The sequence below is a fragment of the Nicotiana tabacum genome, chromosome 10, assembly GCF_000715075.1.
Source record: "Nicotiana tabacum cultivar K326 chromosome 10, ASM71507v2, whole genome shotgun sequence".
NCBI classification, from domain to species: Eukaryota; Viridiplantae; Streptophyta; class Magnoliopsida; order Solanales; family Solanaceae; genus Nicotiana; species Nicotiana tabacum.
Window position 1 is genome coordinate 135,556,477 of NC_134089.1, and position 23,231 is coordinate 135,579,707.

The following is a 23,231-nucleotide window of genomic DNA, read 5'->3' on the forward strand; positions in this document are numbered from 1 at the left end:
AAAATAAATAGATACATAATAATGTAAATGGGAGAAACTAGAAATGTTAAAACAAAACATACGTCTAAATTTAATTGGAACATACAAACTTACACAGTTAACAACAGAGAAAGATTTCTCTTTAGAAAAACCCGGAGTCTCTGCAAAGCTTTCACACTACCGAAAATGATACACGATTATAAACAAGAGTTGTTGTTGTATGATAGTGATGAGAGTATTTATTTGAGAGAGGCTTTGAAGATTTTTTCAAACACTTATCTAACAAACTAGTCTAGCTATTTATATAAAATTTTGAATTTTAACATAGGCTTAAAATGCTTTCAAAAATTCCCATAAGAAAATTTGTTTCTCCTTTATTGCTCCTTATCTTCTGACACAACACACCTTATCATCTTACCCAGATTTTTAGCTTTACGTCTCATCCTTTTTACCGTTCTTTTACTTTATGTCTCTTTATTCTTTTTTCATATGTCTAAATTGTGCAAAGTCATTATGTCAAAGCTCGTCATTATCTTCGGTTTTATCTTATTCTGAAATTTTTGGGGTTGTTTTTCTATGTGATTTTCCTTCCAACACGTGTTTATCCTTTGTCAAGAATTTTTTCTTAATAATATTTCTATTTTTCTTTATTTATCTTTTTCTTAAATTTGGTATCAGGGCACCATACTAAATTCTTAGATTTGAGTTTCCTTATTTGTCCCTTTCTTAGAGTGGTATCAGGGCAACATATTCAATTCTTATAAGTGATACCTACTACTAGGTGGGAATATGTTTTAGATTTGTTAGACATTTTTTAATATTTTGGTATAGCCGATCTTAATTTGTTTGGGATTGAGGTATGGTTGTTATTGATTTAGTGTGCTCATTTTGTGCTTCAAAGGATGAAATTTGGGAGATGTTTTATTTATTTTTTATAATTTAAACACTATTTATATAAATATTTTTCTTAAAAGCGAGTTTGTTATAAACTAGCTTACGGAGGAAATGTTTTAACTTGCTTTCATATGTTAAAATTAAGTCTTTTTACATTAGTTATATTATTGATCAGTTGTCAAATATGCATAGTAATCATAAAAAAACTCTTTCTAAGAGAATCATATGTAGACATCCCAAAAACTAAGGCTCAAAATTAAGATAATTATAGTGCTGGAGGAAGTGAACTACTTAATTTTAGTATAATTGAGGATTTATTCCATTGGCACTTTTGTTGTAATAAATTATAATGAAAAAATAAGTAGAAAAGCCAATTTCAACAGATATATGTTGCACATAATGTCTAGATCTTATATCCACAGGATATATTAAGGTAATTACTGTAAATCGTTTTATGGAGCCATGGCCACAAATAACATGGCCTCAGGATAATGACTGTGTTGGCCATTTATGAAAGAAAGCCCATTTCTAGTTTGGTTCATACCCACAGCTATAGCCTATACGAGTCCGATCTGCGTGAAAAATGGGCTAGTAGTTGATGATTCGTTAAAATAGCACGGACTAGCTAAATTTCGAACGGGTAATTGAAAAATAATCCGCGTTTGCAAAGTCATTGCAAAATAGTCACTATTTTGCTGCAACACGGAGAGTCCCAACATAATGTACTAGAGATTGGAGCACCTGTGTATGAACTCCAGCACACGGAAAATTCCAGCATAATATACTGAAGATTGGAGCACATGCGTATGAACTTCCTATATATGATGCTGGAACTCCAGCACATTATGAAATTGCAGGATAATATACTGGAGATTGGAGCATCTATGTATGAACTTCCAGCATATTATGTTGGAACTCAGCACATTATGAAATTCCAGCATGTTATGCCGGAAGTTCACATGAAAAAAGTTCGAACTCCAGTATATTATGTTGGAAGTTCACATGTAAAAAATTCGAACTCCAATATATTATGCTGGGATATTTTTCGAATTTTGAACAGTGTTTTTATTCAGATTTATCTTTACATGAAAAATGGCTAAATTTCGATTACTTTTGAAACTGTGGCTATTTTACCACTTGTAAATCTGGATGGTTCACCAAAAATAATTCATATATCTGGGAAATCAATCTCAAATGCGAAAAACTGAGTACTGTTCACCTAGTGTCTATATTATTAAACTGTTTACTGATTCCAAAAACACGGGCCTAAGTGAATCTTTTAGGGGAATTCTTTTTAAATGAAATGGAAAGAATGATAGTACTATCTGTCAAAGAATTTCTACATAAAAAATGCAGCAATGAGTAAAAGCAGTCCAAAACCACTCAGAGTTTACTAGTTAATCACCAAAACACAAGCTAGTTTCATCAAAGCATCACTCATTTCACTCCAAGGACTTCCATAAATTCACTAAAACATACGCGTGCGAGCGCACGCACACACACAAAGAAATATCCATTTACAATGCAAGTATAGCTCTGCTACTCTATGAACAAAGAATAGAAACAATAAGTAAATCAAGTAATTTGTTCCAGCCTAGAGTAAAGATGGCCATGATATGGTAAAGCCATTGATGTAATGCTAGCATTTGTTTTGCAGTTTCTCTTTCTTGAGAGCCATGAACTTAGCTGCTATTTCGTCGTAGTCTGGTAGCTTAGGATGGACATGGCTATTTTCAGACAATCCATTTCCAGGCTCCTGAATTGGAAAGGAATTTGACCGAAGAAAGTTATCTATGATGCTATCTTTAGGCCTTTCAGGAGGCATAGTCATTGCCCTCAAATAAGGATTCTGATTTTCATTTCTTGCCCTTTGATCTGTCATTCTTGATTTTGAGGACATAATCGGAGAACAAGTTTCTCGGCTTTCCCATACTTCCTCCGTATCAGGCTTTACAAAATGATCCCTCCTTGATTCAACATCTTGACTTGTTTTTGCTATCAGTGGTGGAAGTACTAATCGATCGCCAATGATATGTTGGTCTTGGCTGAAGGAACATTGGCATTGATAAAATCCTTGTTTCCTTTCCTTTAGACTATGCTTACTGAAATCCTTTGCAGCTTTGACTCTTCTCCTTGGCACGCGAAAAGAAGATTCCCCGTTAGGTTTTTCATCACTGATCCAGTCATAACATGGATGCTCCAAACTGCAGTGATTTTCCATCGGCCCATTGCACCTCGAATTGACAAAAGTCAGTGTGCTTCTGAATTTGACATAGCAAGGTTGATCTTGGCTGTCATGTGCAAATGTATAATAGGACTTCTGACTTTCCTCAACAGAACTCTTCCTGGAATTTCTTCGCCTGTTTTGGCTTTTTGGTTTGCTATCTGGAGAACTCTCACGTAAGTCACCGTAGTACATTGTACTATCAGTGTCTGACATAAAGCTCTTCTCAATGGAAAGTGATCTCCTTCTCATTCTTTTTCCAGATATCTTGTTATTCTTCCTCGAGCTTCTTGGTCGTTCTTTTGCAATCTGCACCTCAAAATTGCTTCCAGTATCTATCTTTAGTCTCAAGGGAACAATAGGGGCTTTGAACATGAATAGCCTCTGATCCTGGAATCTCACGTCTTTGCTCACAACAGACTCAAACTCCTGAATGTCATCTAGGTATATCATCTGCTGAGGTGATTCAGCTGAATCTTCTGTAGATGATTCTGCATCTCTTCTCTCTATATTTTTATCTAAAGTAAAGCCACAAGTTTTGGCCATATGCCTTTCTATTATGTGTTCAGGACTTGATATTGGGGATTGGGATAAATAGCCCGGCTGAGCAGAATCTAGAACTCTTTTGTTACCATTGTTTTTCAAGCAGTGCACTGAATCATTGTTAGTTGTTGAAAGGCATGTTGAAGTTGCAGTAGGAAGCAGTTCTTGGCGAGAAATGGAAGGATTTTCGATAACATTCATGCTCTTAGATGAATAATCGGAATTTACTATCTTTGCTTCTGTCTCTATAATGTTGGGATCCTTTAATCTCATTAGTCCATTTTCCTTGTAATCAGCTGCTGCATTACTTGTTTCATTTACCTGCAATTTCCTGGCATAAGGAATTGTGTGGTGCCAAAATAAGAATAAAGCACGAAAAACATGCTTTATCTTTTTTCTTTTGCTTAAGCTATTTTATGAAGCATATTGTGATAAAAGGGTAGCCTGGTGCACTAAGCTCTCGTTATGCGCGGGGTCCTGGGAAGGGCCGGACCACAAGGGTCTATTCTACACAGCCTTACCCTCTATTTCTGCAAGAGGTTGTTTCCACGACTTGAACCCGTGACCTTCTGGTCACATACTGTGATAGATTGCTTAAATAAGTACCAGCTCTTCTGATTCGCGTCTGTATTCAAGAAGCAAAGGTCCTTGTTGGAAGCAAATCCTTGCAATTTCATCCACCAATCTATATTTCTCCTCATCTGATACACAGTTTGTGCATAAATTATCCTTTATCTGTATTCAAAGAAGGATCAGAATTAGAAAGATATACTAATACTCAAAGACTTTTAAGTTTGGAAAAGGCGTTCGTGCAAGATTTGGCTAACCTGATGGCTGACAAGATTCCCAGGGAGTAATTGAAGGGCAGATGTTTCAAATCCGTGGCCATAACGTTCGCCAAAGAGCTTCCGAATCATCACAAGCTCGGGCAAATCACCAAGTCTTGCTGATGCAAATATTAGACTCGACACTGCTTCACTTATATCATTGGGACAGTCCCTAAAAGAAAAACAGAGTATGAAAAACATGAATCACTAGTCATTACATTAAAGCATTGACGTATACTGAAATGCTATTGTTTCTTACTTGTGTCTGCGAATATACGGAAGGTTATGGATTATAAATTCACAGTAATTCTCCAATAAGTCATACACTGCCACCATTTTTTCATCCATAAATAGCTGTTCAACCTGAAAATTGTAGGAAAATGAACAGAATAATCATCAAATGTACAAGTTATCTACTAATATATATAACAAGCTTTCTAGCTCATAAAAACTTCAAGAAACTACTGAAGACAAGAAAATCAGGTCACAGCAGTTATATGAAGAGAGGAATTCACATTAGGAAATTGTGGAAAATTTTGAGGCAAAAAATTCTGTCCAAAGAAGCATAATTATTTGTTTGAGGAATCCATATTACGTACTCTCTCAGTAACAATTTCGTAATGCCCATTTCTAAGTAGCTCAGATAAATCGTCCCTCAGCTGCCTGATAATGCAACTTCTCTTGTTCTTCAGCAGCTTAAGCCGGCACTGAACCCTTTTGATCAAATTCTTACTGCCACAGAAAAAATAAAGTAATATAAGCTATTTCACCTTCTTTAACGACAAAAAAAGATAAAATTAGTAGTTCATATTTACCATTTAGAAGCTTTTCTCCACCCAAAGAATATATCAAACATGTCTGCTAACTTCTTCCAAGCAGACTAATTGATGGCCTAGTGACAAGTTCTTGGGTTCTTATGACAAGTAAAATAAAGGAAAAATAATGAATTTGAAGGGCTGCCACGTGCTACAGTGATCAGACAAGTAAAATATACATAACAAAAAAAGTACTATATATGAACTGAACCATCAATGGACAAGTTGGAGTAGTTATTTTAGAAGAAGGGGTTTAGTTGTTGGGGGTTTATAAGGAGAGAGGTGAAGCTTCGAATTACTCCTATAGTATTTGGAAACTGCTCCCCACTTCTTTCATTTGTTCTATCACGATCAGTTAATCTTTTTTACTTTTATTCCCGCCATATTATTTGCTAGGTCGTTTTCCATTCTAGTTCTTAATTGTATTAATAATTAATAATTTAATTTAACCCCGGCTATGTAACAAAGCATAACCGTCAAGTTTTACATCTATGTGTTGTTTAGAGTCAAACGAACAGTTCACCAAATTCAACCCATTTTGGAGAAGATAAAAGGCAAAAATATATAATAATGGTCAATTTATTACGAACAAGGCAACGAGTTGGTAACCAACTGATAAATAACCGAAACAATAGAATACAAGTGTTTGGAAAAGTTGAAGGATTGCGTATAGGTGTTCGTAACACGCAGCGGCAGATCTTTTTATGTTTAAAATTTATTTACATATCAATAGATTAGATCTAAGACGTACCTGGTGAAAAAAGTCTTGTTTCAAATTCTTCGATAGTGCGAAAACTCTATGTGTATCCACACCGAGACTGATCCTTTCTATCAACTCTTTGATCAACGAAACCCGCGAACAAATTGAACGGAAAACTTGTGCTGAAATTTTTCTCAAAAATCTCAACTCAAAGATAGAAGAACAAGAAACACTTTTCTTGTAATTGTATTTTCTCTCTTGGCTTTGTATTGCACTCTCACTTTCACAAAATGTTTTTCTTCTCAAGAATTAATAATGCGGAAAAATTTCTCCATCACCCTTTATATAGCATCACCTACAAATCCTTTTCCTATTTGTTTGAGGTAATGATTTACTTAGGTAAAAGTTTATTCCAAAAATAAACTTTATGAAATTTTTAGTGGCCGGTTCGAATCCCATTCCATGGGTCTCGTGACTGCCAATTTTTATGGACATTCCACAAAGTCCAATTTCAAATTGGATTATACGATCCTTATTAGTATTTAATAGAGAAACATCATATCCCATTCTTAATGGGTTAAGTCAGCCGCTCGTCCTTTTATGGACTTTATGAGTTAATCCAATTCAAAATTGGTTTTAACGTATGAGCCTTTTTAATTATGAGTATCAAATATATCATATATATATTTCAACCAAGAGATATAATTTAATTTTCTATTCCAAATAGAAAACTTCAATTTGTTTACAATATTAATTATATCCTCTGTGCTAGCAAATAATATAATAATATTTCATTTGGACTAACAACTAAATGTATTTGACTAATTAAATTCCTTAATTTAATTATCAAATAATAAGTTAATTAATCCTTTAGCAAAGATCAGAACACTCGTTAGTGTGCGACCCCATAGGTTCAATACTAAGCCGGTAGTAAATTGACCACATCAATATACTAATCAAGGGTGGCGTCTAGCAACACTCCTTAACAACCGGATAATATGAAGTATACAATTTACTCTCAAGAACCAGTAGAAGAATAATGTAGTAATTCCTTCTGTCCTTATAGCTCTGGATCACCCTAGGATATGGTTCAACTGTCAAATCCTAATAGGCGACCAACTATGTGTTCACGTCAAATATAATCGACCATTGAATGACCTAAGAAACTCATTTCTTCTTTCATTCAATTGCCCTGGCCAAGGTCTTAATTTGGTCGTTTATAATTCATGACAACATGGAGCTTAAACTCATTATCAAGAGTTGACAGATTCCATCTTGATCAATCACTAATCCTACAAGCATTTAATCATACCCAATATCCTTTCAACTATCGCCCTAGGGCCATAGGTGTCTAGTATCAAAGCACAATAAATAACTTGTCAATTACTATGACGATCTCAGGTCAAAGGAAACGGTTACATCACATTCTTCAAGAGAATATCCTATTGACAGTTTATGGTAATTCTAACCATTAGGAATTATCCAATGAGTCGGTTCAATAATCATATCTCTATATGCATCATCTATCTATGTAATTTAGTTAATGAGATCAACTAATCTTTATCCCATAAAGACGATCACATAGATATTGATCTAATCGGATTACTAATGTCCAAATTTATAATCCTACGATCAAGAACAAATTTAGATTAAATTATAAGAAACTTTACTCTCATTATCATGATCTCCATCACAATGTCAAGTCTCAAAATTTAATCAAGGACCTTATCAAATTAATCAAGCAATTAATAACAATGATAAAAGAATATCAAATGCCATATATATTTTATAAAATATGTTCAAAACATCAAATATAATATTGGATCTAGGGCATATTTACTATAACCCTAACAAAAGTGACCTGGAAAATTTGGCTAAGGCATGAAGCTAAATGTCAGGCACCTCTCAGGCCTGCACAATCTAATGAATATTTTAACACATGGTAGGTCTGACGATTAAACTTTAGCGATAATAACGTGTTAATTAATGATAATTAAGTGATAATCATGTGTTAAAGACACCTATCATGTATTTATTGAATTTGCATAAACAAATGTGTCGTTTTGAGTATTTTAGCCCCATTTTACAATTTGATGCTTCTAGTGTGCTTAAATTGTAAGAGTTGACCAATGTTTGACTTTCGAGCACATGATCACGGATTGATATTTTAATGGTTTCAATAGATTCTTATGGTGATTTTGGACTTAGGAATAAGTTTAGTTCAACATCATACTTGGTAGTAAATTCTTTCTTTTGCAGAAAACGAGAATTGTAACCTAAGATTATTTCCTGGACTTTAATTGATTGGGAGTAGACATTTACAAGGGTACCTAGGAGCTCTGCAGTTTGCTTGATGTTTCTCTTAAGCAATTTAAAGTTGGATAGTTTGAAAATTAGGTAGTAGGTGAGCTAAATTTGTATCAGGTTGTACTTAACCGCAATATTTAATGCTGTGAGTCAAAGACTGTGACAACTGTTAGTAAATTTTACAAGTTTTTTGCTCTTTTGGTAAAAAAATATAGAGTTTAGATTACTTGCACAAGTCATGCTCTCTCTATCACCTTAGTCTTGAGTAAATACATAAAGAAATATAAGGCTTGAAGGAAAACAAATGATAATATCTCTCCCTTGTATTGTTTGTACAAAAATGATCAGGTTGCTAATGTGGTGACGGGGACTTAATAGATAGTCTTATAGCCCGTTTGGTCAAGCTGCAAAAATCAGCTTATTTTGAGAAGTATTTTTTTTCGAAAGTGCTTTTCTCAAAAGTACTTTTGGTTGAGAAGCAGTTTGTGTTTGACTAATTAGTTTGAAAAGCACTTCTGAGCAGCAATTAGTATTTGGCCAAGCTTTAAAAAACTGTTTCTAAGTGTATTTTTCTCAAAAGTGCTTCTCAAAAAAGTGCTTTTGGAGAAAAGCTACTTTTTTCTGCTTCTCCTCAAAAACACTTTTTTTCCTTCCAGAAGTTAGGCCAAACACCTCAATTTTTGGCCAAAAGTGCTTTTGTCCAAAAAAAAAAAAAAATTACTTTTGACCAAAAATAAGCTTGGCCAAACATGCTATTAGAATTTATCCACCGACTTCTATAAGGTGGTAACCTCAGCTCAAACCCATTTAACCCATTCAGTTCGCTTAGATTAGACCGGTCATTGACGTAGTTACTTTAAAAATACTCACACTTACAAGTGATAATTAAAAAATAGCATAGTTTTAAAAGTAATCGAAATTTAGCCACTTTTCATTTAAAGATAAATCTGAACGAAAATACTATTCAAAATCCGGAAAATATTCCAGCATAATATACTGGAGTTCGAAGTTTTTACATGTGAGCTTCCACCATAATATACTGGAGTTCCACAATAATATATTGGAAGTTCATACACATGTGCTCCAATCTCCAGTATATTATGCTGGAACTTTCCGTGTGCTGGAGATCCAGCATAATATGCTGGAAATTCATACACGTGTGCACCAATCTCCAGTATATTATGCCGAAACTTTTCGTGTTGCAACAAAATAGTGGCTATTTTTCAATGACTTTACAAACGCTGACTATTATTCAATTACCAGTCCGAAACTGGCCAGCCCGTGCTATTTTCACTTCATTGACATGCCAATTTATTGAATTCGGTCCATCTAAATTTGGCTGATTTTTAGCCCAATCTAATATTTGAGTAACTTTGCTAAAATATCTTTAAAATAGTTCTTTTTTGTTTGATATATTATACACTAGTAGTAAACTGCGAAAAACCGTCCAGGAATATCGACCGAATTCTGAAAACTGGAAAAACCGACTAATTTTCGACCGACTTTAATTTGTCGAAACAAGGCTGGTTGGTAATAAATAGAGACCGAAGTTTGCCGGAATTTTTGATCGATTTCAGTCAGTCAATTAAATTTCACAAACAACCTTAAAGAAAAAAATTGCCAAAAAAGCGGCCGAAGTCAGTTTTTTAATTATGTAATTAAAAATGCACCGACTCAGGAATCGAACCGGAGTCGATAATATGGCAGGATACTATTCTACCACTAGACCATTGGTACATTTTGGTTTAAGATTTTTTTTTAATTTTGTTTGTACTTTTTAATTGTATTTTTGCGCGAGAATAACCGACCGATTTCGGTCGGTTTTATTAAAAATATAAAATTACCGACTGAAATCAGTTGGTTTTTTAAAATGACTTACTGAAATAAGCGACCAATTTCGGTCCGTTTTTTTGAATATTAATTTTAATTTATTTTACATGAAAAACCGACCAAAGTTGGTCGGTTTCTTAAAAAATAAATTTCACGGGACGTCAAAATAGTTTCCTGCATTTTTGTGTCAAAAAAATTGATAGAAGTTAGTCGATTTCGTAAAAAGAAATTGAAAAATAAAATATTTTGAATTGAAATATTTGTCATCGACCGACGTGGTCGGTTTTTGCCGAATTTCTAGTAGTGATATATGATCATAACAAAAGAAAACCCTTATTTGATGATTAAATAATTCATAAGAAAACAACATACATTAATTAAGAATTAGTAAGAGTTGGCCAAGTTGAGCTATGATACAAAGTAATTTAATCCATCTTTACGCAACCTATCTCAGGCAAAGCAATGATCCGCCCATTTTGACCTGCGAAAAATCAGCCAATCCGCCCATTTAACACTCCTACTCTGTGCAGAGGTTCAGTAAAGATATTCCCTAGCCTTGTATCAGGCAGCAGCTCGAGTAATGTAGTAATCCCATTCAATAGGTAAATATTATCTGTATAATGTGAATATATCTGAATTTGATGAGGAAACAAGATACAAATTGACCCTTTTATTTGCATACTCCAAATCTGAAGTGTTTTTATTCCATACCTTTGGTAGGAAATATGCAGCTCCTTTTTCATGGTTTTTCAGAAGACCAATTTTTTGATGCTATAGGAATGAAAAAATTGTCATCAGTTACTTATTCAGATGTAGCCTGGACCTTCGCTGGATCTTGCACACATAGGCGTATCTAGGATTTAAATTTTAGGGGCTTAACTTTTAAGGGTTTTAGCGTTTAAACTGTTATATTTTTAAAGTTATCGGTTCATATCTACTGTTTTTGTAATTTTAATGAATTTTTATAAATAAATTTTTGTTCCGCGTCGAAAATTATAGGTTAAATTGAACCTGTTAGTAATACACTACATCCGCCCCTGCCTGAACATCGCGGAAGCTTAGTACAACATGCTACCCTTTACGTCGGTGGATTAAAATCTGAATTGTGCAAGTTGAAAGCAGCTTCTGTAGAGGACGTAGAGCTTATTTATGCAGTACTCAAAGAATAAACCTTGTGAAGTTTAAAAATTATACTGCTTATACATGTTCTATACATATTATATAAAAAAATTAATATTCCATATTCGTGTATATATAGTTAGATCGAGATATTGGTTGCAGATGCATGCACTTACTGCTTATATGCTCGATCCACATCATCCCTCTCCCAAATAAAATAATGCGAAGAAATGGAAGGAAATTAAAGGTTAAAGGAGCCATAAGAAACGCGCGTAACATCAAAATCTTTATTTGTTCAGATCAAGAGTAACGTGCAAAACTGCAAATCAAAAAGCCTAAGAAACACTATATTAATCCTTATATATTGTACTTGTATGATATTTTTTTCTCAGAATTGATACAAGGAAGAGAGCTACCTTGGTTCGTTTTCTAAGGTCAAATGAACCAATAAATACACTCAAAATTTAAAACGTGGAGCAGATTTTATCATTTTGATAATTTGTAGGTGAACTTGCTTTCAACAATCTCAGCTTTCTTGCCAGGCTTCAAGTTATTCACAATTAAAGAACAGTTTGCAAGCACATTGAATTTCTTCAAAGGAGTTTTTCCAAACAGAACCTCCACAGGTACCTTAGCTGTCACCGATAATGGAATTTTGCCATTTTTTTCATTTTCTTGCATTGCCTCATATTGCCCTGATCCAAACTGACTTTTCCCCTTGAGTTCAACCTGGATTATGGTTGTATTCTTATATCCCTGACGGAAAGCTGGTAATTTTCCTGAACATAATATTGTTGAATCAGTGTACGTCATGTTCATAGAGCTAGCTTCCCCGTAACTTAGTTCTATCTTTTTGTTAGGATTCTCTGCTTTAATAGTGACAATAATATCCATTGTGAGGGTAAAATCATGAGGTTGATATCCAAATTCCTTAATCTCAAGTGCTTGAAAGTTGTAACGTGGCATTTGTGGTTGGTAGACCCTGTAGAAATAGTAGGTGAGGGCGGATACAACAAGGATAACGAAAAACAGGATGCAATGGCAGCAGCAAATGCATCTCAAGCAAGGGTTTCCTCCTCTTGGCCTTTCTTCATAGTAATACTCACCGCTATACCGCGGGCCTTTTGTATAAGGCGGCGGATGTGGTTGCATTATGGTGGAGGAGAAAGAAGGAGGAGGAAACAACTTGCTTTTGATTTGGTGGTGGTACCTATTTCCTTATGGATGAAGGACCACCAGTATTTCCTAAAGAGGCCACTGTATTCAGGGAAGAAACGGCTTCTGTTTATTGGACAGTTCCATTGGTCAAGGAAATTGCTACATATGTGTGGGCTGGCTAAACATGAGCAAAACAATTACACCTTTCTTAGGATGTTTTAGGCTTCTTGTTACTCGATCGCATGTTCAATTAACAAAAGATAATACAAGTGTAAAGAATTAACGATATACATAATAACTTGTACAAAGTCTTTGAGACAATAATATTGATTGTGTATATGGATTGCACGCAGTGCCGGCTCTAGGGAAAGCCACTAAAGTAATTGCTTAAACCCCGAGAATTGAAGGGCCCAAAATTTTCAAATTAAACATTACTTACTACATATTACAGATTTATTAATAAAAAATACTAGACTTTATACTTTTTTTTTGGATGTGATAGAGGTTATTTAAATAAATAATTCGAGTTTTATAATAAAGGTGCAATATATGAAATTAAACAATTTGATCACAACTTTGATATTAAAAACGAATTAAACTGACATCTATTTTGTTCTGCAAAATTGAAAATTTTAGATTGTGAGAATTCGTAAAAATATTATTTTAACCGTCAACATATGTTTCTTATAAATTAGTGAGTAGCATTACTAAAAATTTGCAATGGTGAGTGTATAGGGTAAAATATGTTTATATTAAATGATCGGAAGTGGTACGTGGAGCTGAAGACAAAAGATAGTTGAATCCGAAGGCAACGATCATGTATGTTACCAAAGAGAATGACACTCATAAAGATAAAATAAATGGTTGTTACCCGGTAGCATTTAATGAGGAATATTTTATAGCTTTAAGTACACGGCCCGTTACAAGGAATATGATATTCACTGTCTGCCGTTACACATTCTTCAATTGCCCTCATAATTGACTTTAAAAAAAGGCTTGATCCTATGACCTTGTTCCCTAGGTGCATCTATAAATAATGAGCTCTATTATTATTATTGAAAGAGAGACAAATTTTCTGACAAACATACGGTACACTATTCAAAGCTCAATATAATTTTATCTTCTTGTTTACTGATATCGTTGTAATTGTCCCCGGAAGCCCTGCTCCCGGAATTATAATTTTTGCTATTTTATCTCCATCTCAAGGCTAAGTATTACATTTCTGTTTAATTCATCTATTATTTTAGGATCAAATTAATTTACTTGTCTATAAACCACGTATAAATTCAGCTGTACATTTTACGGGTAAAAAGTTTGGGGCCCACCGTGCGGCTTAAACAATTGTGTAATTAAGTTGGTCCTTGCCTATTTTACTAACGCGTTTGTTTATTGGTTCTTAGAAAAAATCATAGAAAATAGCAGATAATGGTGTTAACAACACACACAACCATGAGGCCCAAGGAAATCAGTCTCAACACGAGGATTCAATCAGTGGTACCCGCAGCAAGGAGACGAGGTCACACCAGTCCACAACAGGCAGTACCTGCGACATGTTCGAGAGGCGACTCCTGATAATGCAGAAAAAGAGCACGTCGTCAAAGAGGTAAGGGTCTTGCAGAAACAATAAGAGGCCAATTTAGGCCATCTCACACAGTAGGATAATGTTATGACAGAGCTGAAACAGGCGTTATCGGGTGCTTCCAACAACGCGAATAGACGAGGTTCGATTCCTCCCGGTGTCCCCGCAAATCAAACAACGCAGAGGGTCGACAACAACACCCCGCGGGGCAAGGTCGGCTTCGATGGGGCTGGGGTTAGCGAATCTGATCACAACAACGAGAGTGATCCCTTCAGAAATGAACTCATATGGTTTATGAGGGAAGTAAATACCTGCTTGGACCAAATTCCGGACGTACCACTAGTGCTAAAAGGGTCGGACTCAAAGAAGTACACTCAATTTCCATACAAACTAAGCGCGACACCAAAAGGGATCCCGAAACGGTTTAAAATGCCAGACGTGCCGAAAGATGGAATTTCAGATCCTCAGGAGAATATCACTGTCACACCTCCTTTTTCTACCCGAAAGGGATTGGGAGTTTTTTCAATTAAAGTGACGTTGATCGAAACGAGATTATTTTATTCGATTTCAGAGTTGCCACTTGGGATAATTTATGGTGTCCCAAATTACCGGTTAAAAATCCCGAATCGAGGAAGTATGACTCTATTTTTACGGTCCGCAAAACACAGAAATCCGGATAGGAATTCTGTTAATTCGAGAGAAGGTGTTAGGCATTCCCGGGTTTTATGGTTTTAGCACAGTCGCTCAACTATTAATAATTGGCCTAATTATCTAATTTAATACACATTTTAAACCTACGTGCATTTTGAACTTTCTAACCGCTTTTAATATTTTTAGAATTATTTTCTGGAACAAGTCACGATTGTCGTACACTTGTCGTTTTGGTACACATTATAAATCGCGTCACATGAAAGGCACCCGCGATTTACAACATATTAATTTTATTATTAGTCGAAGTTATGGTCGGGTCACATGAAATGCACACCCAAATTTAGATTTACGTATCGTGACCATGTCACGGAAACCGTACCCATAGCCACGATAATTTATTAATCGCGCCTAAAAACAACTACAAATATTCATAACTTTTCTGTCTGCATTTTCCAAAATCTCCAACAGTAATAATGTAATAGAGCTCCATTGGTTAAGCAAATTGCTACATATGTGTGGCTAAACATGAGCAAAACAGTTACACCTTTCTTAGGATGTTTTAGGCTTCTTGTTACTCGATCGCATGTTCAATTAACAAAAGATAATACAAGTGTAAAGAATTAACGATATACATAATAACTTGTACAAAGTCTTTGAGACAATAATATTGATTGTGTATATGGATTTCACGCAGCGCCGGCTCTAGGGAAAGCCACTAAAGTAATTGCTTTAGACCCTCTAGAATTAAAGGGCCCAAAATTTTCAAATTAAACATTACTTATTACATATTACAGATTTATTAATAAAAAAAATACTAGACTTTATACTTTTTTTTTGGATGTGATAGAGGTTATTTAAATAAATAATTCGAGTTTTATAATAAAGGTGCAGTATATGAAATTAAACAATTTAATGACGACTTTGATATTAAAAACGAATTATACTGACATCTAATTTGTTATGCAAAATTGAGATTTTTAGATTGTGAGAATTCGTAAAAATATTATTTTAACCGTCAACATATGTTTCTTATAAATTAGTGAGTAGCATTACTAAAAATTTGCAATGTGAGTGTATAGGGTAAAATATGTTTATATTAAATAATTGCATGAGGAAGTGGTACGTGGAGCCGAAGACAGAAGATAGTTGAATCCGAAGGCAACGATCATGTATGTTACCAAAGAGAATGAAACTCATAAAGATAAAATAAATGGTTGCTACCTGGTAGCATTTAATGAGAAATATTTTATAGCATTAAGTACACGGCCCGTTATAAAGAATATGACATTCACTGTCTGCCGTTATACATTCTTCAATGACCCTCATAATTGACATTAAAAAGAGGCTTGATCCTAAGACCTTGTTCCCTAGGTGCATCTATAAATAGTGAGCTCTATTATTATTGTAAGAGAGACAAATTTTCTGACAAACATACACTACACTCTATTCAAAGCTCAATATAATTTTATCTTCTTGTTTACTGATATCGTGTAATTGTCCCCGGAAGCCCTGCTTCCGGAATTATAATTTTTGCTATTTTATCTCCATTTCAAGGCTAAGTATTACATTTATGTTTAATTTATGTATTTTTTTAGGATCAAATTAATTTACTTGTCTATAAACCATGTATAAATTCAGCTGTATCATTTTACGGGTAAACAGTTTGGGGCCCACCGGCTTAGACAGTTGTGTAATTAAGTTGGTCCTTGCCTATTTTACTAACGCGTTTGGTTATTGGTTCTTAGAAAAAAATCATGGAAAATATTAAATAATGGTGTTAACAACACGCACAACCATGAGGTCCAAGGAAATCAGCCTCAACACGAGGATTCAATCAGTGGTACCCGCAGCAAGGGGAACGAGGCCACACTGGTCCACGACAGGCGGTACTTGCGACATGTTCGAGAGGCGACTCCTGATGATACTGAAAAAGAGCACATCGTTGAAACGGTAAGGGTCTTGCAGGAACAATAAAAGGCCAATTTAGGCCATCTCACACAGTAGGATAATGTTATGGCAGAGCTGAAATAGGCATTATCGGGTACTTCCAACAACGCGAATAGACAAGGTTCGATTCCTCCTGGCGTCCCTAAAAATCAAACAACACAGAGGGTCGACAACAACACCCCGAGGGGCAAGGTCGGCTTCGATGGGGTCGGGGGTAGCGGATTTGATCACAACAACGAGAGTGATCCCTTTAGAAATGAACTCATATGGTTTATGAGGGAAGTAAATGCCTGCTTGGACCAAATTCTGGACGCACCACCAGTACTGAAAGGGTCGGACTCAAAGAAGTACACTCAATTTCCATACAAACCAAGCACGGCACCAGAAATGATCTCAAAACGGTTTAAAATACCAGACGTGCCGAAAGATGGAATTTCAGATCCTCAGAAGAATATCACTGTCACACCTCCTTTTTCTACCCGAAAGGGATAGGGAGTTTTTTCAATTAAAGTGACTTTGATCGAAACGAGATTATTTTATTCGATTTCAGGGTTGCCACTTGGGATAATTTATGGTGTCCCAAGTTACCGGTTAAAAATCCTGAATCGAGGAAGTATGACTCTATTTTTACGGTCCGCAAAACACAAAAATCCGGGTAGGAATTCTTTTAATCCGAGAGAAGGTGTTAGGCATTCCCGGGTTTCATGGTTTTAGTACAGTCGCTCACTATTAATAATTGGCCTAATTATCTAATTTAATACATATTTTAAACTTACGTGCATTTTGAACTTTCTAACCACTTTTAATATTCATAGAATTGTTTTCTGGAACAAGTCACGATTGTCATACACTTGTCGTTTTGGCACACATTGCAAACCGCGTCACATGAAATGCACCCGCGCTTTACAAAATATTTATTTTATTATTAGTCGAAGTTATGGTTGGGTCACATGAAATGCACTCCCGAATTTGGATTTACGTATCGTGACCATGTCACGGGATCCGTACCCATGGCCACAATAATTTATTAATCGCGCCTAAAAGCAACTACAAATATTCATAACTTTTCTGTCTGCATTTTCCAAAATCTCCAACAGTAATAATGTAATAGAGCTCCTTCTGATCAACATTATAATGACACCATATTAACAAAATATTCTAATAACCATATTTAGTAAATTCCACAAAATACTTACAAATAAATTACTCCTAATATTAATATTTATTTGACCATGGAAAATATTGCAACAAAATCATCATATCTGGATAAGATTAAGTTTTTGTTCAACTCATCAAAACGAATCTATGTCAAATAGAACACCCAAACAAAATCTGCTACAAGATCACTTCTATTCGAGATACAAATACCTAATATCTGTAGAACCTGAACACCATAAAAATAAATGTACATACTATAGCACGAGAATATCATTAATTTTTTTTTTCACAAATGGCATTTTATTGAAAATAAGGACGAACTACGGATGAACAAGAAAAGATTAGTACCTGTAAGAAAATTTATGCGCACAACAAACCAATACAACAGAGAAACAATGAATAGAGCTCAACAAAATCAGCTGAAAACCCAGCAGAAACCGCGAACCTTAAGCGGTGGATGGAATCGAACTCACAATCCAATGCCGAACCTCAAACGATCTCCATTTTTTTGCAATCAGGAATTGAAATTCGAAAATCAAGAGAAGAATAGGACTATTTTTGTACTTTTTTGATTTTTGTAGTCCGAGGGAAGCTGAAGGAACTTACAATATTTATATGAAAAAATTCTTAAAATTAGAGGAAAGGAAAATCGAAAATCATAACTAAAAACCTAGAACCTTCTTCTCACCGGCTTCAGCGTAAAGACCAGGCCCCTTACCCTTGATTAAAAGCTAAAATGGGAGTAAGAAGAAGACAAATGTAAAGTAAGCTCTCGTTATGGACCTTTGATGTTTCATCACTCTTTTCTCTATCCGTGACTTTGTGTGTGCGTGTTCCGTTTTTTTTGTTTTGTTCTTCAGTGTGTGTGTCGCTGACTGGGGTTGGCTGCTGTGAGGTGGTTGTTGGTCGCTGGTGTTATGGGTTGGGTGGCGACGACAGTAAGGGTGAGGAGATGGAGAGTTGCGGCTGTGGTGGCTAAGGTCTTTCTAGGGTTTTTGGTGGTGTCTCTATGATGAAGAAGAGGGAACAACTCGATCCTCTTTTTGTGTCTGCGGCTGGTTTGCGGCTACTGAGAATTCCTAGGTTTTTTGTTTTGGTGAAGAAAAAGAAGGTGAGATGAGGGGCTGTGGTCTTAGAGGGTTCTCTAGTTTTTTTCCTTTTGGTTAAGAAGAAGGAGTCTTTTAGATTAGGGTAAAGGTGGGCTTAGGAATTATGGGTTATGTCCGAATTGGGCCTATAAAATGGGATGTTTAAGCCCAAATTTTATTCTTTCTCCTTGAACAAGACTAAAAATACTACCCCATTTACTAATTAATCCTACTTAAGTAAAATAACTATTAAAATAAAACTAACCGTTAAAATAAACCTATTTTTGGTATTTTTCAAATATCATACTAAAAAATAAAAATAGAATTAGATTAATATCATTGCAAAAATAAAATAATATTTCTGAAAACAAAGTGGAACTATTTTTATATTATTTAATTTTATGTAAGGAAGATTAATTATAAGTAACTAGATAAAATATTAATTAACTAAATAAAAGAAAATATTTTTGTAATTTTCATATTTGTGATAAAATAAAGTAATAGAGGCAAAACTATTTAGAATAGAGACACTAAACCTAAACTAAATATTTACGCTAAAATGTGTAAAATCTTGGGGAGGGTAAAAAATTACATGTCTACAGCTACCCCTCTTTGACTGGAAACGCGAAGAATTTTCAGACAAAGAGCGACGAGACAAGTTTTTTGACCCGACCCTTATTTAGGGAGACCAAAAACTAAGAGAAAGGAGAATGTGACCAAGCCCTGGTATCTGAGCTGCCTACATATCCTTGGCTATAAAGGAATCAGGCCACGTGGAGTTCAGAAGTAGGAACAATGATGGAGTATACCGTGTTGGAGAGCCGATTGAGGTGTCATTCCGTCGAGGTTCCGGTCCGCGGTCCTGTTATTACATCAAAATCAAAATCTAAAAGAACTAAACAAACCTAACAACTATGAGTTACAAGATTCCTATCTATAAGTCTTCTGAAGCTTGATCTTGAATCTTGACTGGTTCTTCATGCAGACTTTTGATTTGAACCTTAATGCTTGATAGCTGCATGTGTTGATTCATTCTACCTCAGCTTCTTCGGATCAAAACCGGACACACCGTACTCGTGACTTCAGTCATGTCTTGAGCAATCCACATTTAGTCTTTGCTTATGCATTTTAGATTCACTTTTTTTTTTCTTTTTTTTTTCTTCTTTTTTATTCTATATCGAGACTACTTCTGTTGATCATCTCGGACTAACGACTCGCATTCATGCCGCGAGTTTCTGCTACTTCTAACTTGCATTGAATTCTGAAATGACTTCCCTCGTTCTCTAGGTGGGCGCCTGCTACTGACTTGAAACTTGAAATAATTCCGAAACGAATTCCCTTTTTCTCTAGGTGGGTGCCTGCAATCAAAACAACAAAACAAATAAAATTTTCTGCCCCAATTTGCACTCGGAAGGTTTGTGAGTTATTAGCAAACTATAAACCACTTATGTTATTGATGCAATGATAAGAGTAAACTAAAGACTCGACTAGGAAGTGCATCTCCTGTGAGAAAAACCAAGAAACTTTGACTAGCAAATGCATCTGCTAAAAATAAAACCTGAATGACTCAAACTAGGAAGTGCGTCTCCTAGAGGTGAAATCTCAATTTAGGAAGTGCGTCTCCTGTGAGTAAAACCAAGAAAATCTAACTATCAAATACATCTACTAAAAATAAAATCTGAATGACCCAGATTAGGAAGTGCGTCTCCTAAAAGTGTATCTTGAAAGACCCAGACTAGGAAGTGTGTCTCCTAGGGATGAAACTTTAATGACTCAAAACTAGGAAGTGCATCTCCTAGGGCTGAACTTAAATGACCCAAACTAGGAAGTGCGTCTCCTAGGGGTGAAATCTCAATTTAGGAAGTGCATCTCCTAAAGTGTATCATGAAAAATCCAGACTAGGAAGTGCGTCTCCTAGGGGTGAAACTTGAATGAACCAGACTAGGAAATGCATCTCCTAGGGCTAAACTTAAATGACCCGAACTAAGAAGTGCGTCTTCTAGGGGTGAAATCTCAATTTAGGAAGTGTGTCTCCTAAAAGTGTATCCTGAAAAACCCAGACTAGGAAGTGTGTTTCCTAGGGGTGAAACTTGAATGAACTAGACTAGGAAGTGCGTCTCCTAGGGCTGAACTTAAATGACCCAAACTAGGAAGTGCGTCTCCTAGGGGTGAAATCTCAATTTAGGAAGTGCGTCTTCTAAAGGTATATCCTGAAAAACGCAGACTAGGAAGTGCGTCTCCTAGGGGTGAACCTTGAATGAACCAAACTAGGAAGTGCATCTCATAGGGCTGAACTTAAATGACCCAAACTAGGAAGTGCGTCTCCTAGTGGCGAAATCTCAATTTAGGAGGTGCGTCTCCTAAAACAAAATATAACTTGAAAGACTTAGACTAGGAAGTGCTTCTCCTAGGGTTGATGTGTGATCTTCTCAATAGCCTTTGTGTAAGCAGAATTGGGGCATTAAACCTAAAAAATTCAAGCTTCCAAGCTTTGATATGAACCTAGCCTTCATCCCTGTTTCAGACAAAGAAAACTTGTGAGTTTAAAACATGGTGGTTAGTTTGTGGCCTTGACTACGAGGGCGATTTCTCTTGCATTTGTCACGATCAAATTGGACTTCAACTTGGAAGACCTTGCCTGTTATCAACTAACCATTTTCTTTCAACCCTTATCACAAAAAACACCTCAGATCCATTCGAGCCCAATTTCCTCTATCTGTTACATTTTTCTCATGAATTGACATTTACCGAACCTTTTCATTTCACATGAATCCCCAAAGCACGTTGATTGTTACCCACTTAGAGCGCACACTGTTCGTTCCTGACTTATGCTACTTTGATGTGCTAGCCAGATTCCGTTTTGTGCAATTGGAAAGCTGGTAGCAAATTTTGAAGTTATTTCTCACTTGTTTTGACCAAACAAATTCAAGAATAGGAAGTAAACAAAACAAAAGGAACAAAGTAAAGGACAATGGAAAGAGATGATACATAACAAGAAAATTACGAAGTAGAAATTTATCAGATGTGGATACCAGCTCTAATGACCATGGCATGCACATTTGGATTAAGTGGCCTAAACTGTCCATCAAGTATAATGTTCAACTCTTGTTGTACCTCTGAGTCGTGAAATTGGGCTTCAATGCTCTGATTATCCTATCTGATTCATGATCCTTATTCGACTTGTAGTTCCTGAAGGGTTTTCACCATCAATCCCCTCTCATTTTGTTCTTTCTCTCATCTTACGGTCGCCTTATGGTGCCTGTGAAGGTTTTCACTGATAAGACTCTCTCATTTTGTTCTTTTTCTTTTTATTTCCTCTGATTCTGTAGATGACAAGGCATTGAATATAGTGAAAACATCATATGCTCTTGGCATGTCTAGCTCGGCACTCTCAAATATTATCTAGGAGGTCTTTTTTGAACTATAATGTGGCTTTTGGACATGGTTAGAAAGAAATGATACCATAAAGGCTCAAAATAACTAAGACAGTAGGGTTAATTTATTTACAACTTTTGGAATCTATTATAAAACGTTGCCCCAATTTCTAGAACAAGGGAATTTGATTCTTTTTTTTGAGATGGAATTTCTAAGAAAGACTGCCCCACTCTCGACTTCGTGGGATTATGAAATATTTTATTTGGTGCGACCGAACCTTAAGGCTGCCTACGTATCTTGTGGTGACAAGAATCAGGTCGAATATAGTTCAAAAGACTACTCTTTGTTGTTGCTATTTTCCTTTCCTTTTCTTTTTTTTCCTTTTTCTCTTTTCTCTTTTGTTTTTTTTCTTTTTGACTTATATTTTTGAATGAATTTTCTAAAACAAACCTATGTGGACATGAACTTTTTTTTCTTTTTTTTTGACTCTAACTTGATTCCAAAATAGGGGAGGTCAGAAAAATTAGCACAAGCTCAAAAGGGGTACCAAATGGTATAAAGTGTTTGGGTAGCTGAAAGAGGGTCTCCCAATCCCTGTAAATGCCAAGTACAACACGTGCAACTTGAAGATGAAAAAGGAATATCATGCACAATATTTCTTTTTCACCTTCAGCATTGATATCACTAATATGCCTTCCACTTTTTAGTACCTTATCAAGTACAGAACTCTTGTTGGGTAATTTTTCTTCACAGTGGATGCGCTCCGTCGGTTTGGAGCAAACTCCCTTGGCTTTATGTTGTAACTTGAGATGCAATTGAACTCAAAGTTGCCCGCTTCGAATTGTCTGGGATGCACTCTCCCTTAACGAATTCTTGTCATCCTATTAACTTTCCAAATTATCTGCCCCTGTTTCACACAGTTCAGGCTTCAAATAATATCAAAATGTCCAAATCTGTACTTATTTCCCTCAAGTGTCCCCTGTCATCTTCAAAATTATTTCATTTCTTCATGATTAAACTAACTTTTAAGACCAGGT

At 35.5% G+C, this 23,231-nt stretch overlaps 2 protein-coding genes across 2 annotated transcripts; both read right to left on the reverse strand.

Annotated features, from left to right (window-relative positions):
• Positions 1 to 2,245: 2,245 nt before the first annotated feature.
• On the reverse strand, positions 2,246 to 5,673 carry LOC107779068 (uncharacterized). The gene is made up of 6 exons (XM_016599409.2): positions 5,283 to 5,673; positions 5,067 to 5,199; positions 4,727 to 4,830; positions 4,468 to 4,639; positions 4,247 to 4,375; positions 2,246 to 3,961 (listed from the first exon to the last, which is right to left on the reverse strand). The coding sequence occupies exons 1-6, from the start codon at positions 5,321 to 5,323 to the stop codon at positions 2,513 to 2,515; spliced, it is 2,028 nt and encodes a 675-aa protein (XP_016454895.1). The 5' UTR covers positions 5,324 to 5,673; the 3' UTR covers positions 2,246 to 2,512.
• A 5,830-nt stretch (positions 5,674 to 11,503) lies between these two features.
• On the reverse strand, positions 11,504 to 12,533 carry LOC107779067 (NDR1/HIN1-like protein 6). Its single transcript, XM_016599408.2, has one exon. It carries the CDS (start codon positions 12,388 to 12,390, stop codon positions 11,725 to 11,727), a length of 666 nt encoding a protein of 221 aa, XP_016454894.1. The 5' UTR covers positions 12,391 to 12,533; the 3' UTR covers positions 11,504 to 11,724.
• Positions 12,534 to 23,231: the final 10,698 nt, after the last annotated feature.

Excerpts from the sequence above, each read along its gene's own strand:
- LOC107779068 (XM_016599409.2), bottom strand. The coding sequence starts at position 5,323 with ATGTTTGATATATTCTTTGGGTGGAGAAAAGCTTCTAAATG. Across the intron at positions 4,640-4,726 it reads CCGTATATTCGCAGACACAA|GGACTGTCCCAATGATATAA; the intron begins GTAAGAAACAAT and ends TTTTTCTTTTAG. Across the intron at positions 3,962-4,246 it reads GACGCGAATCAGAAGAGCTG|GTAAATGAAACAAGTAATGC; the intron begins GTACTTATTTAA and ends AGGAAATTGCAG.
- LOC107779067 (XM_016599408.2), bottom strand. The coding sequence starts at position 12,390 with ATGCAACCACATCCGCCGCCTTATACAAAAGGCCCGCGGTATAGCGGT.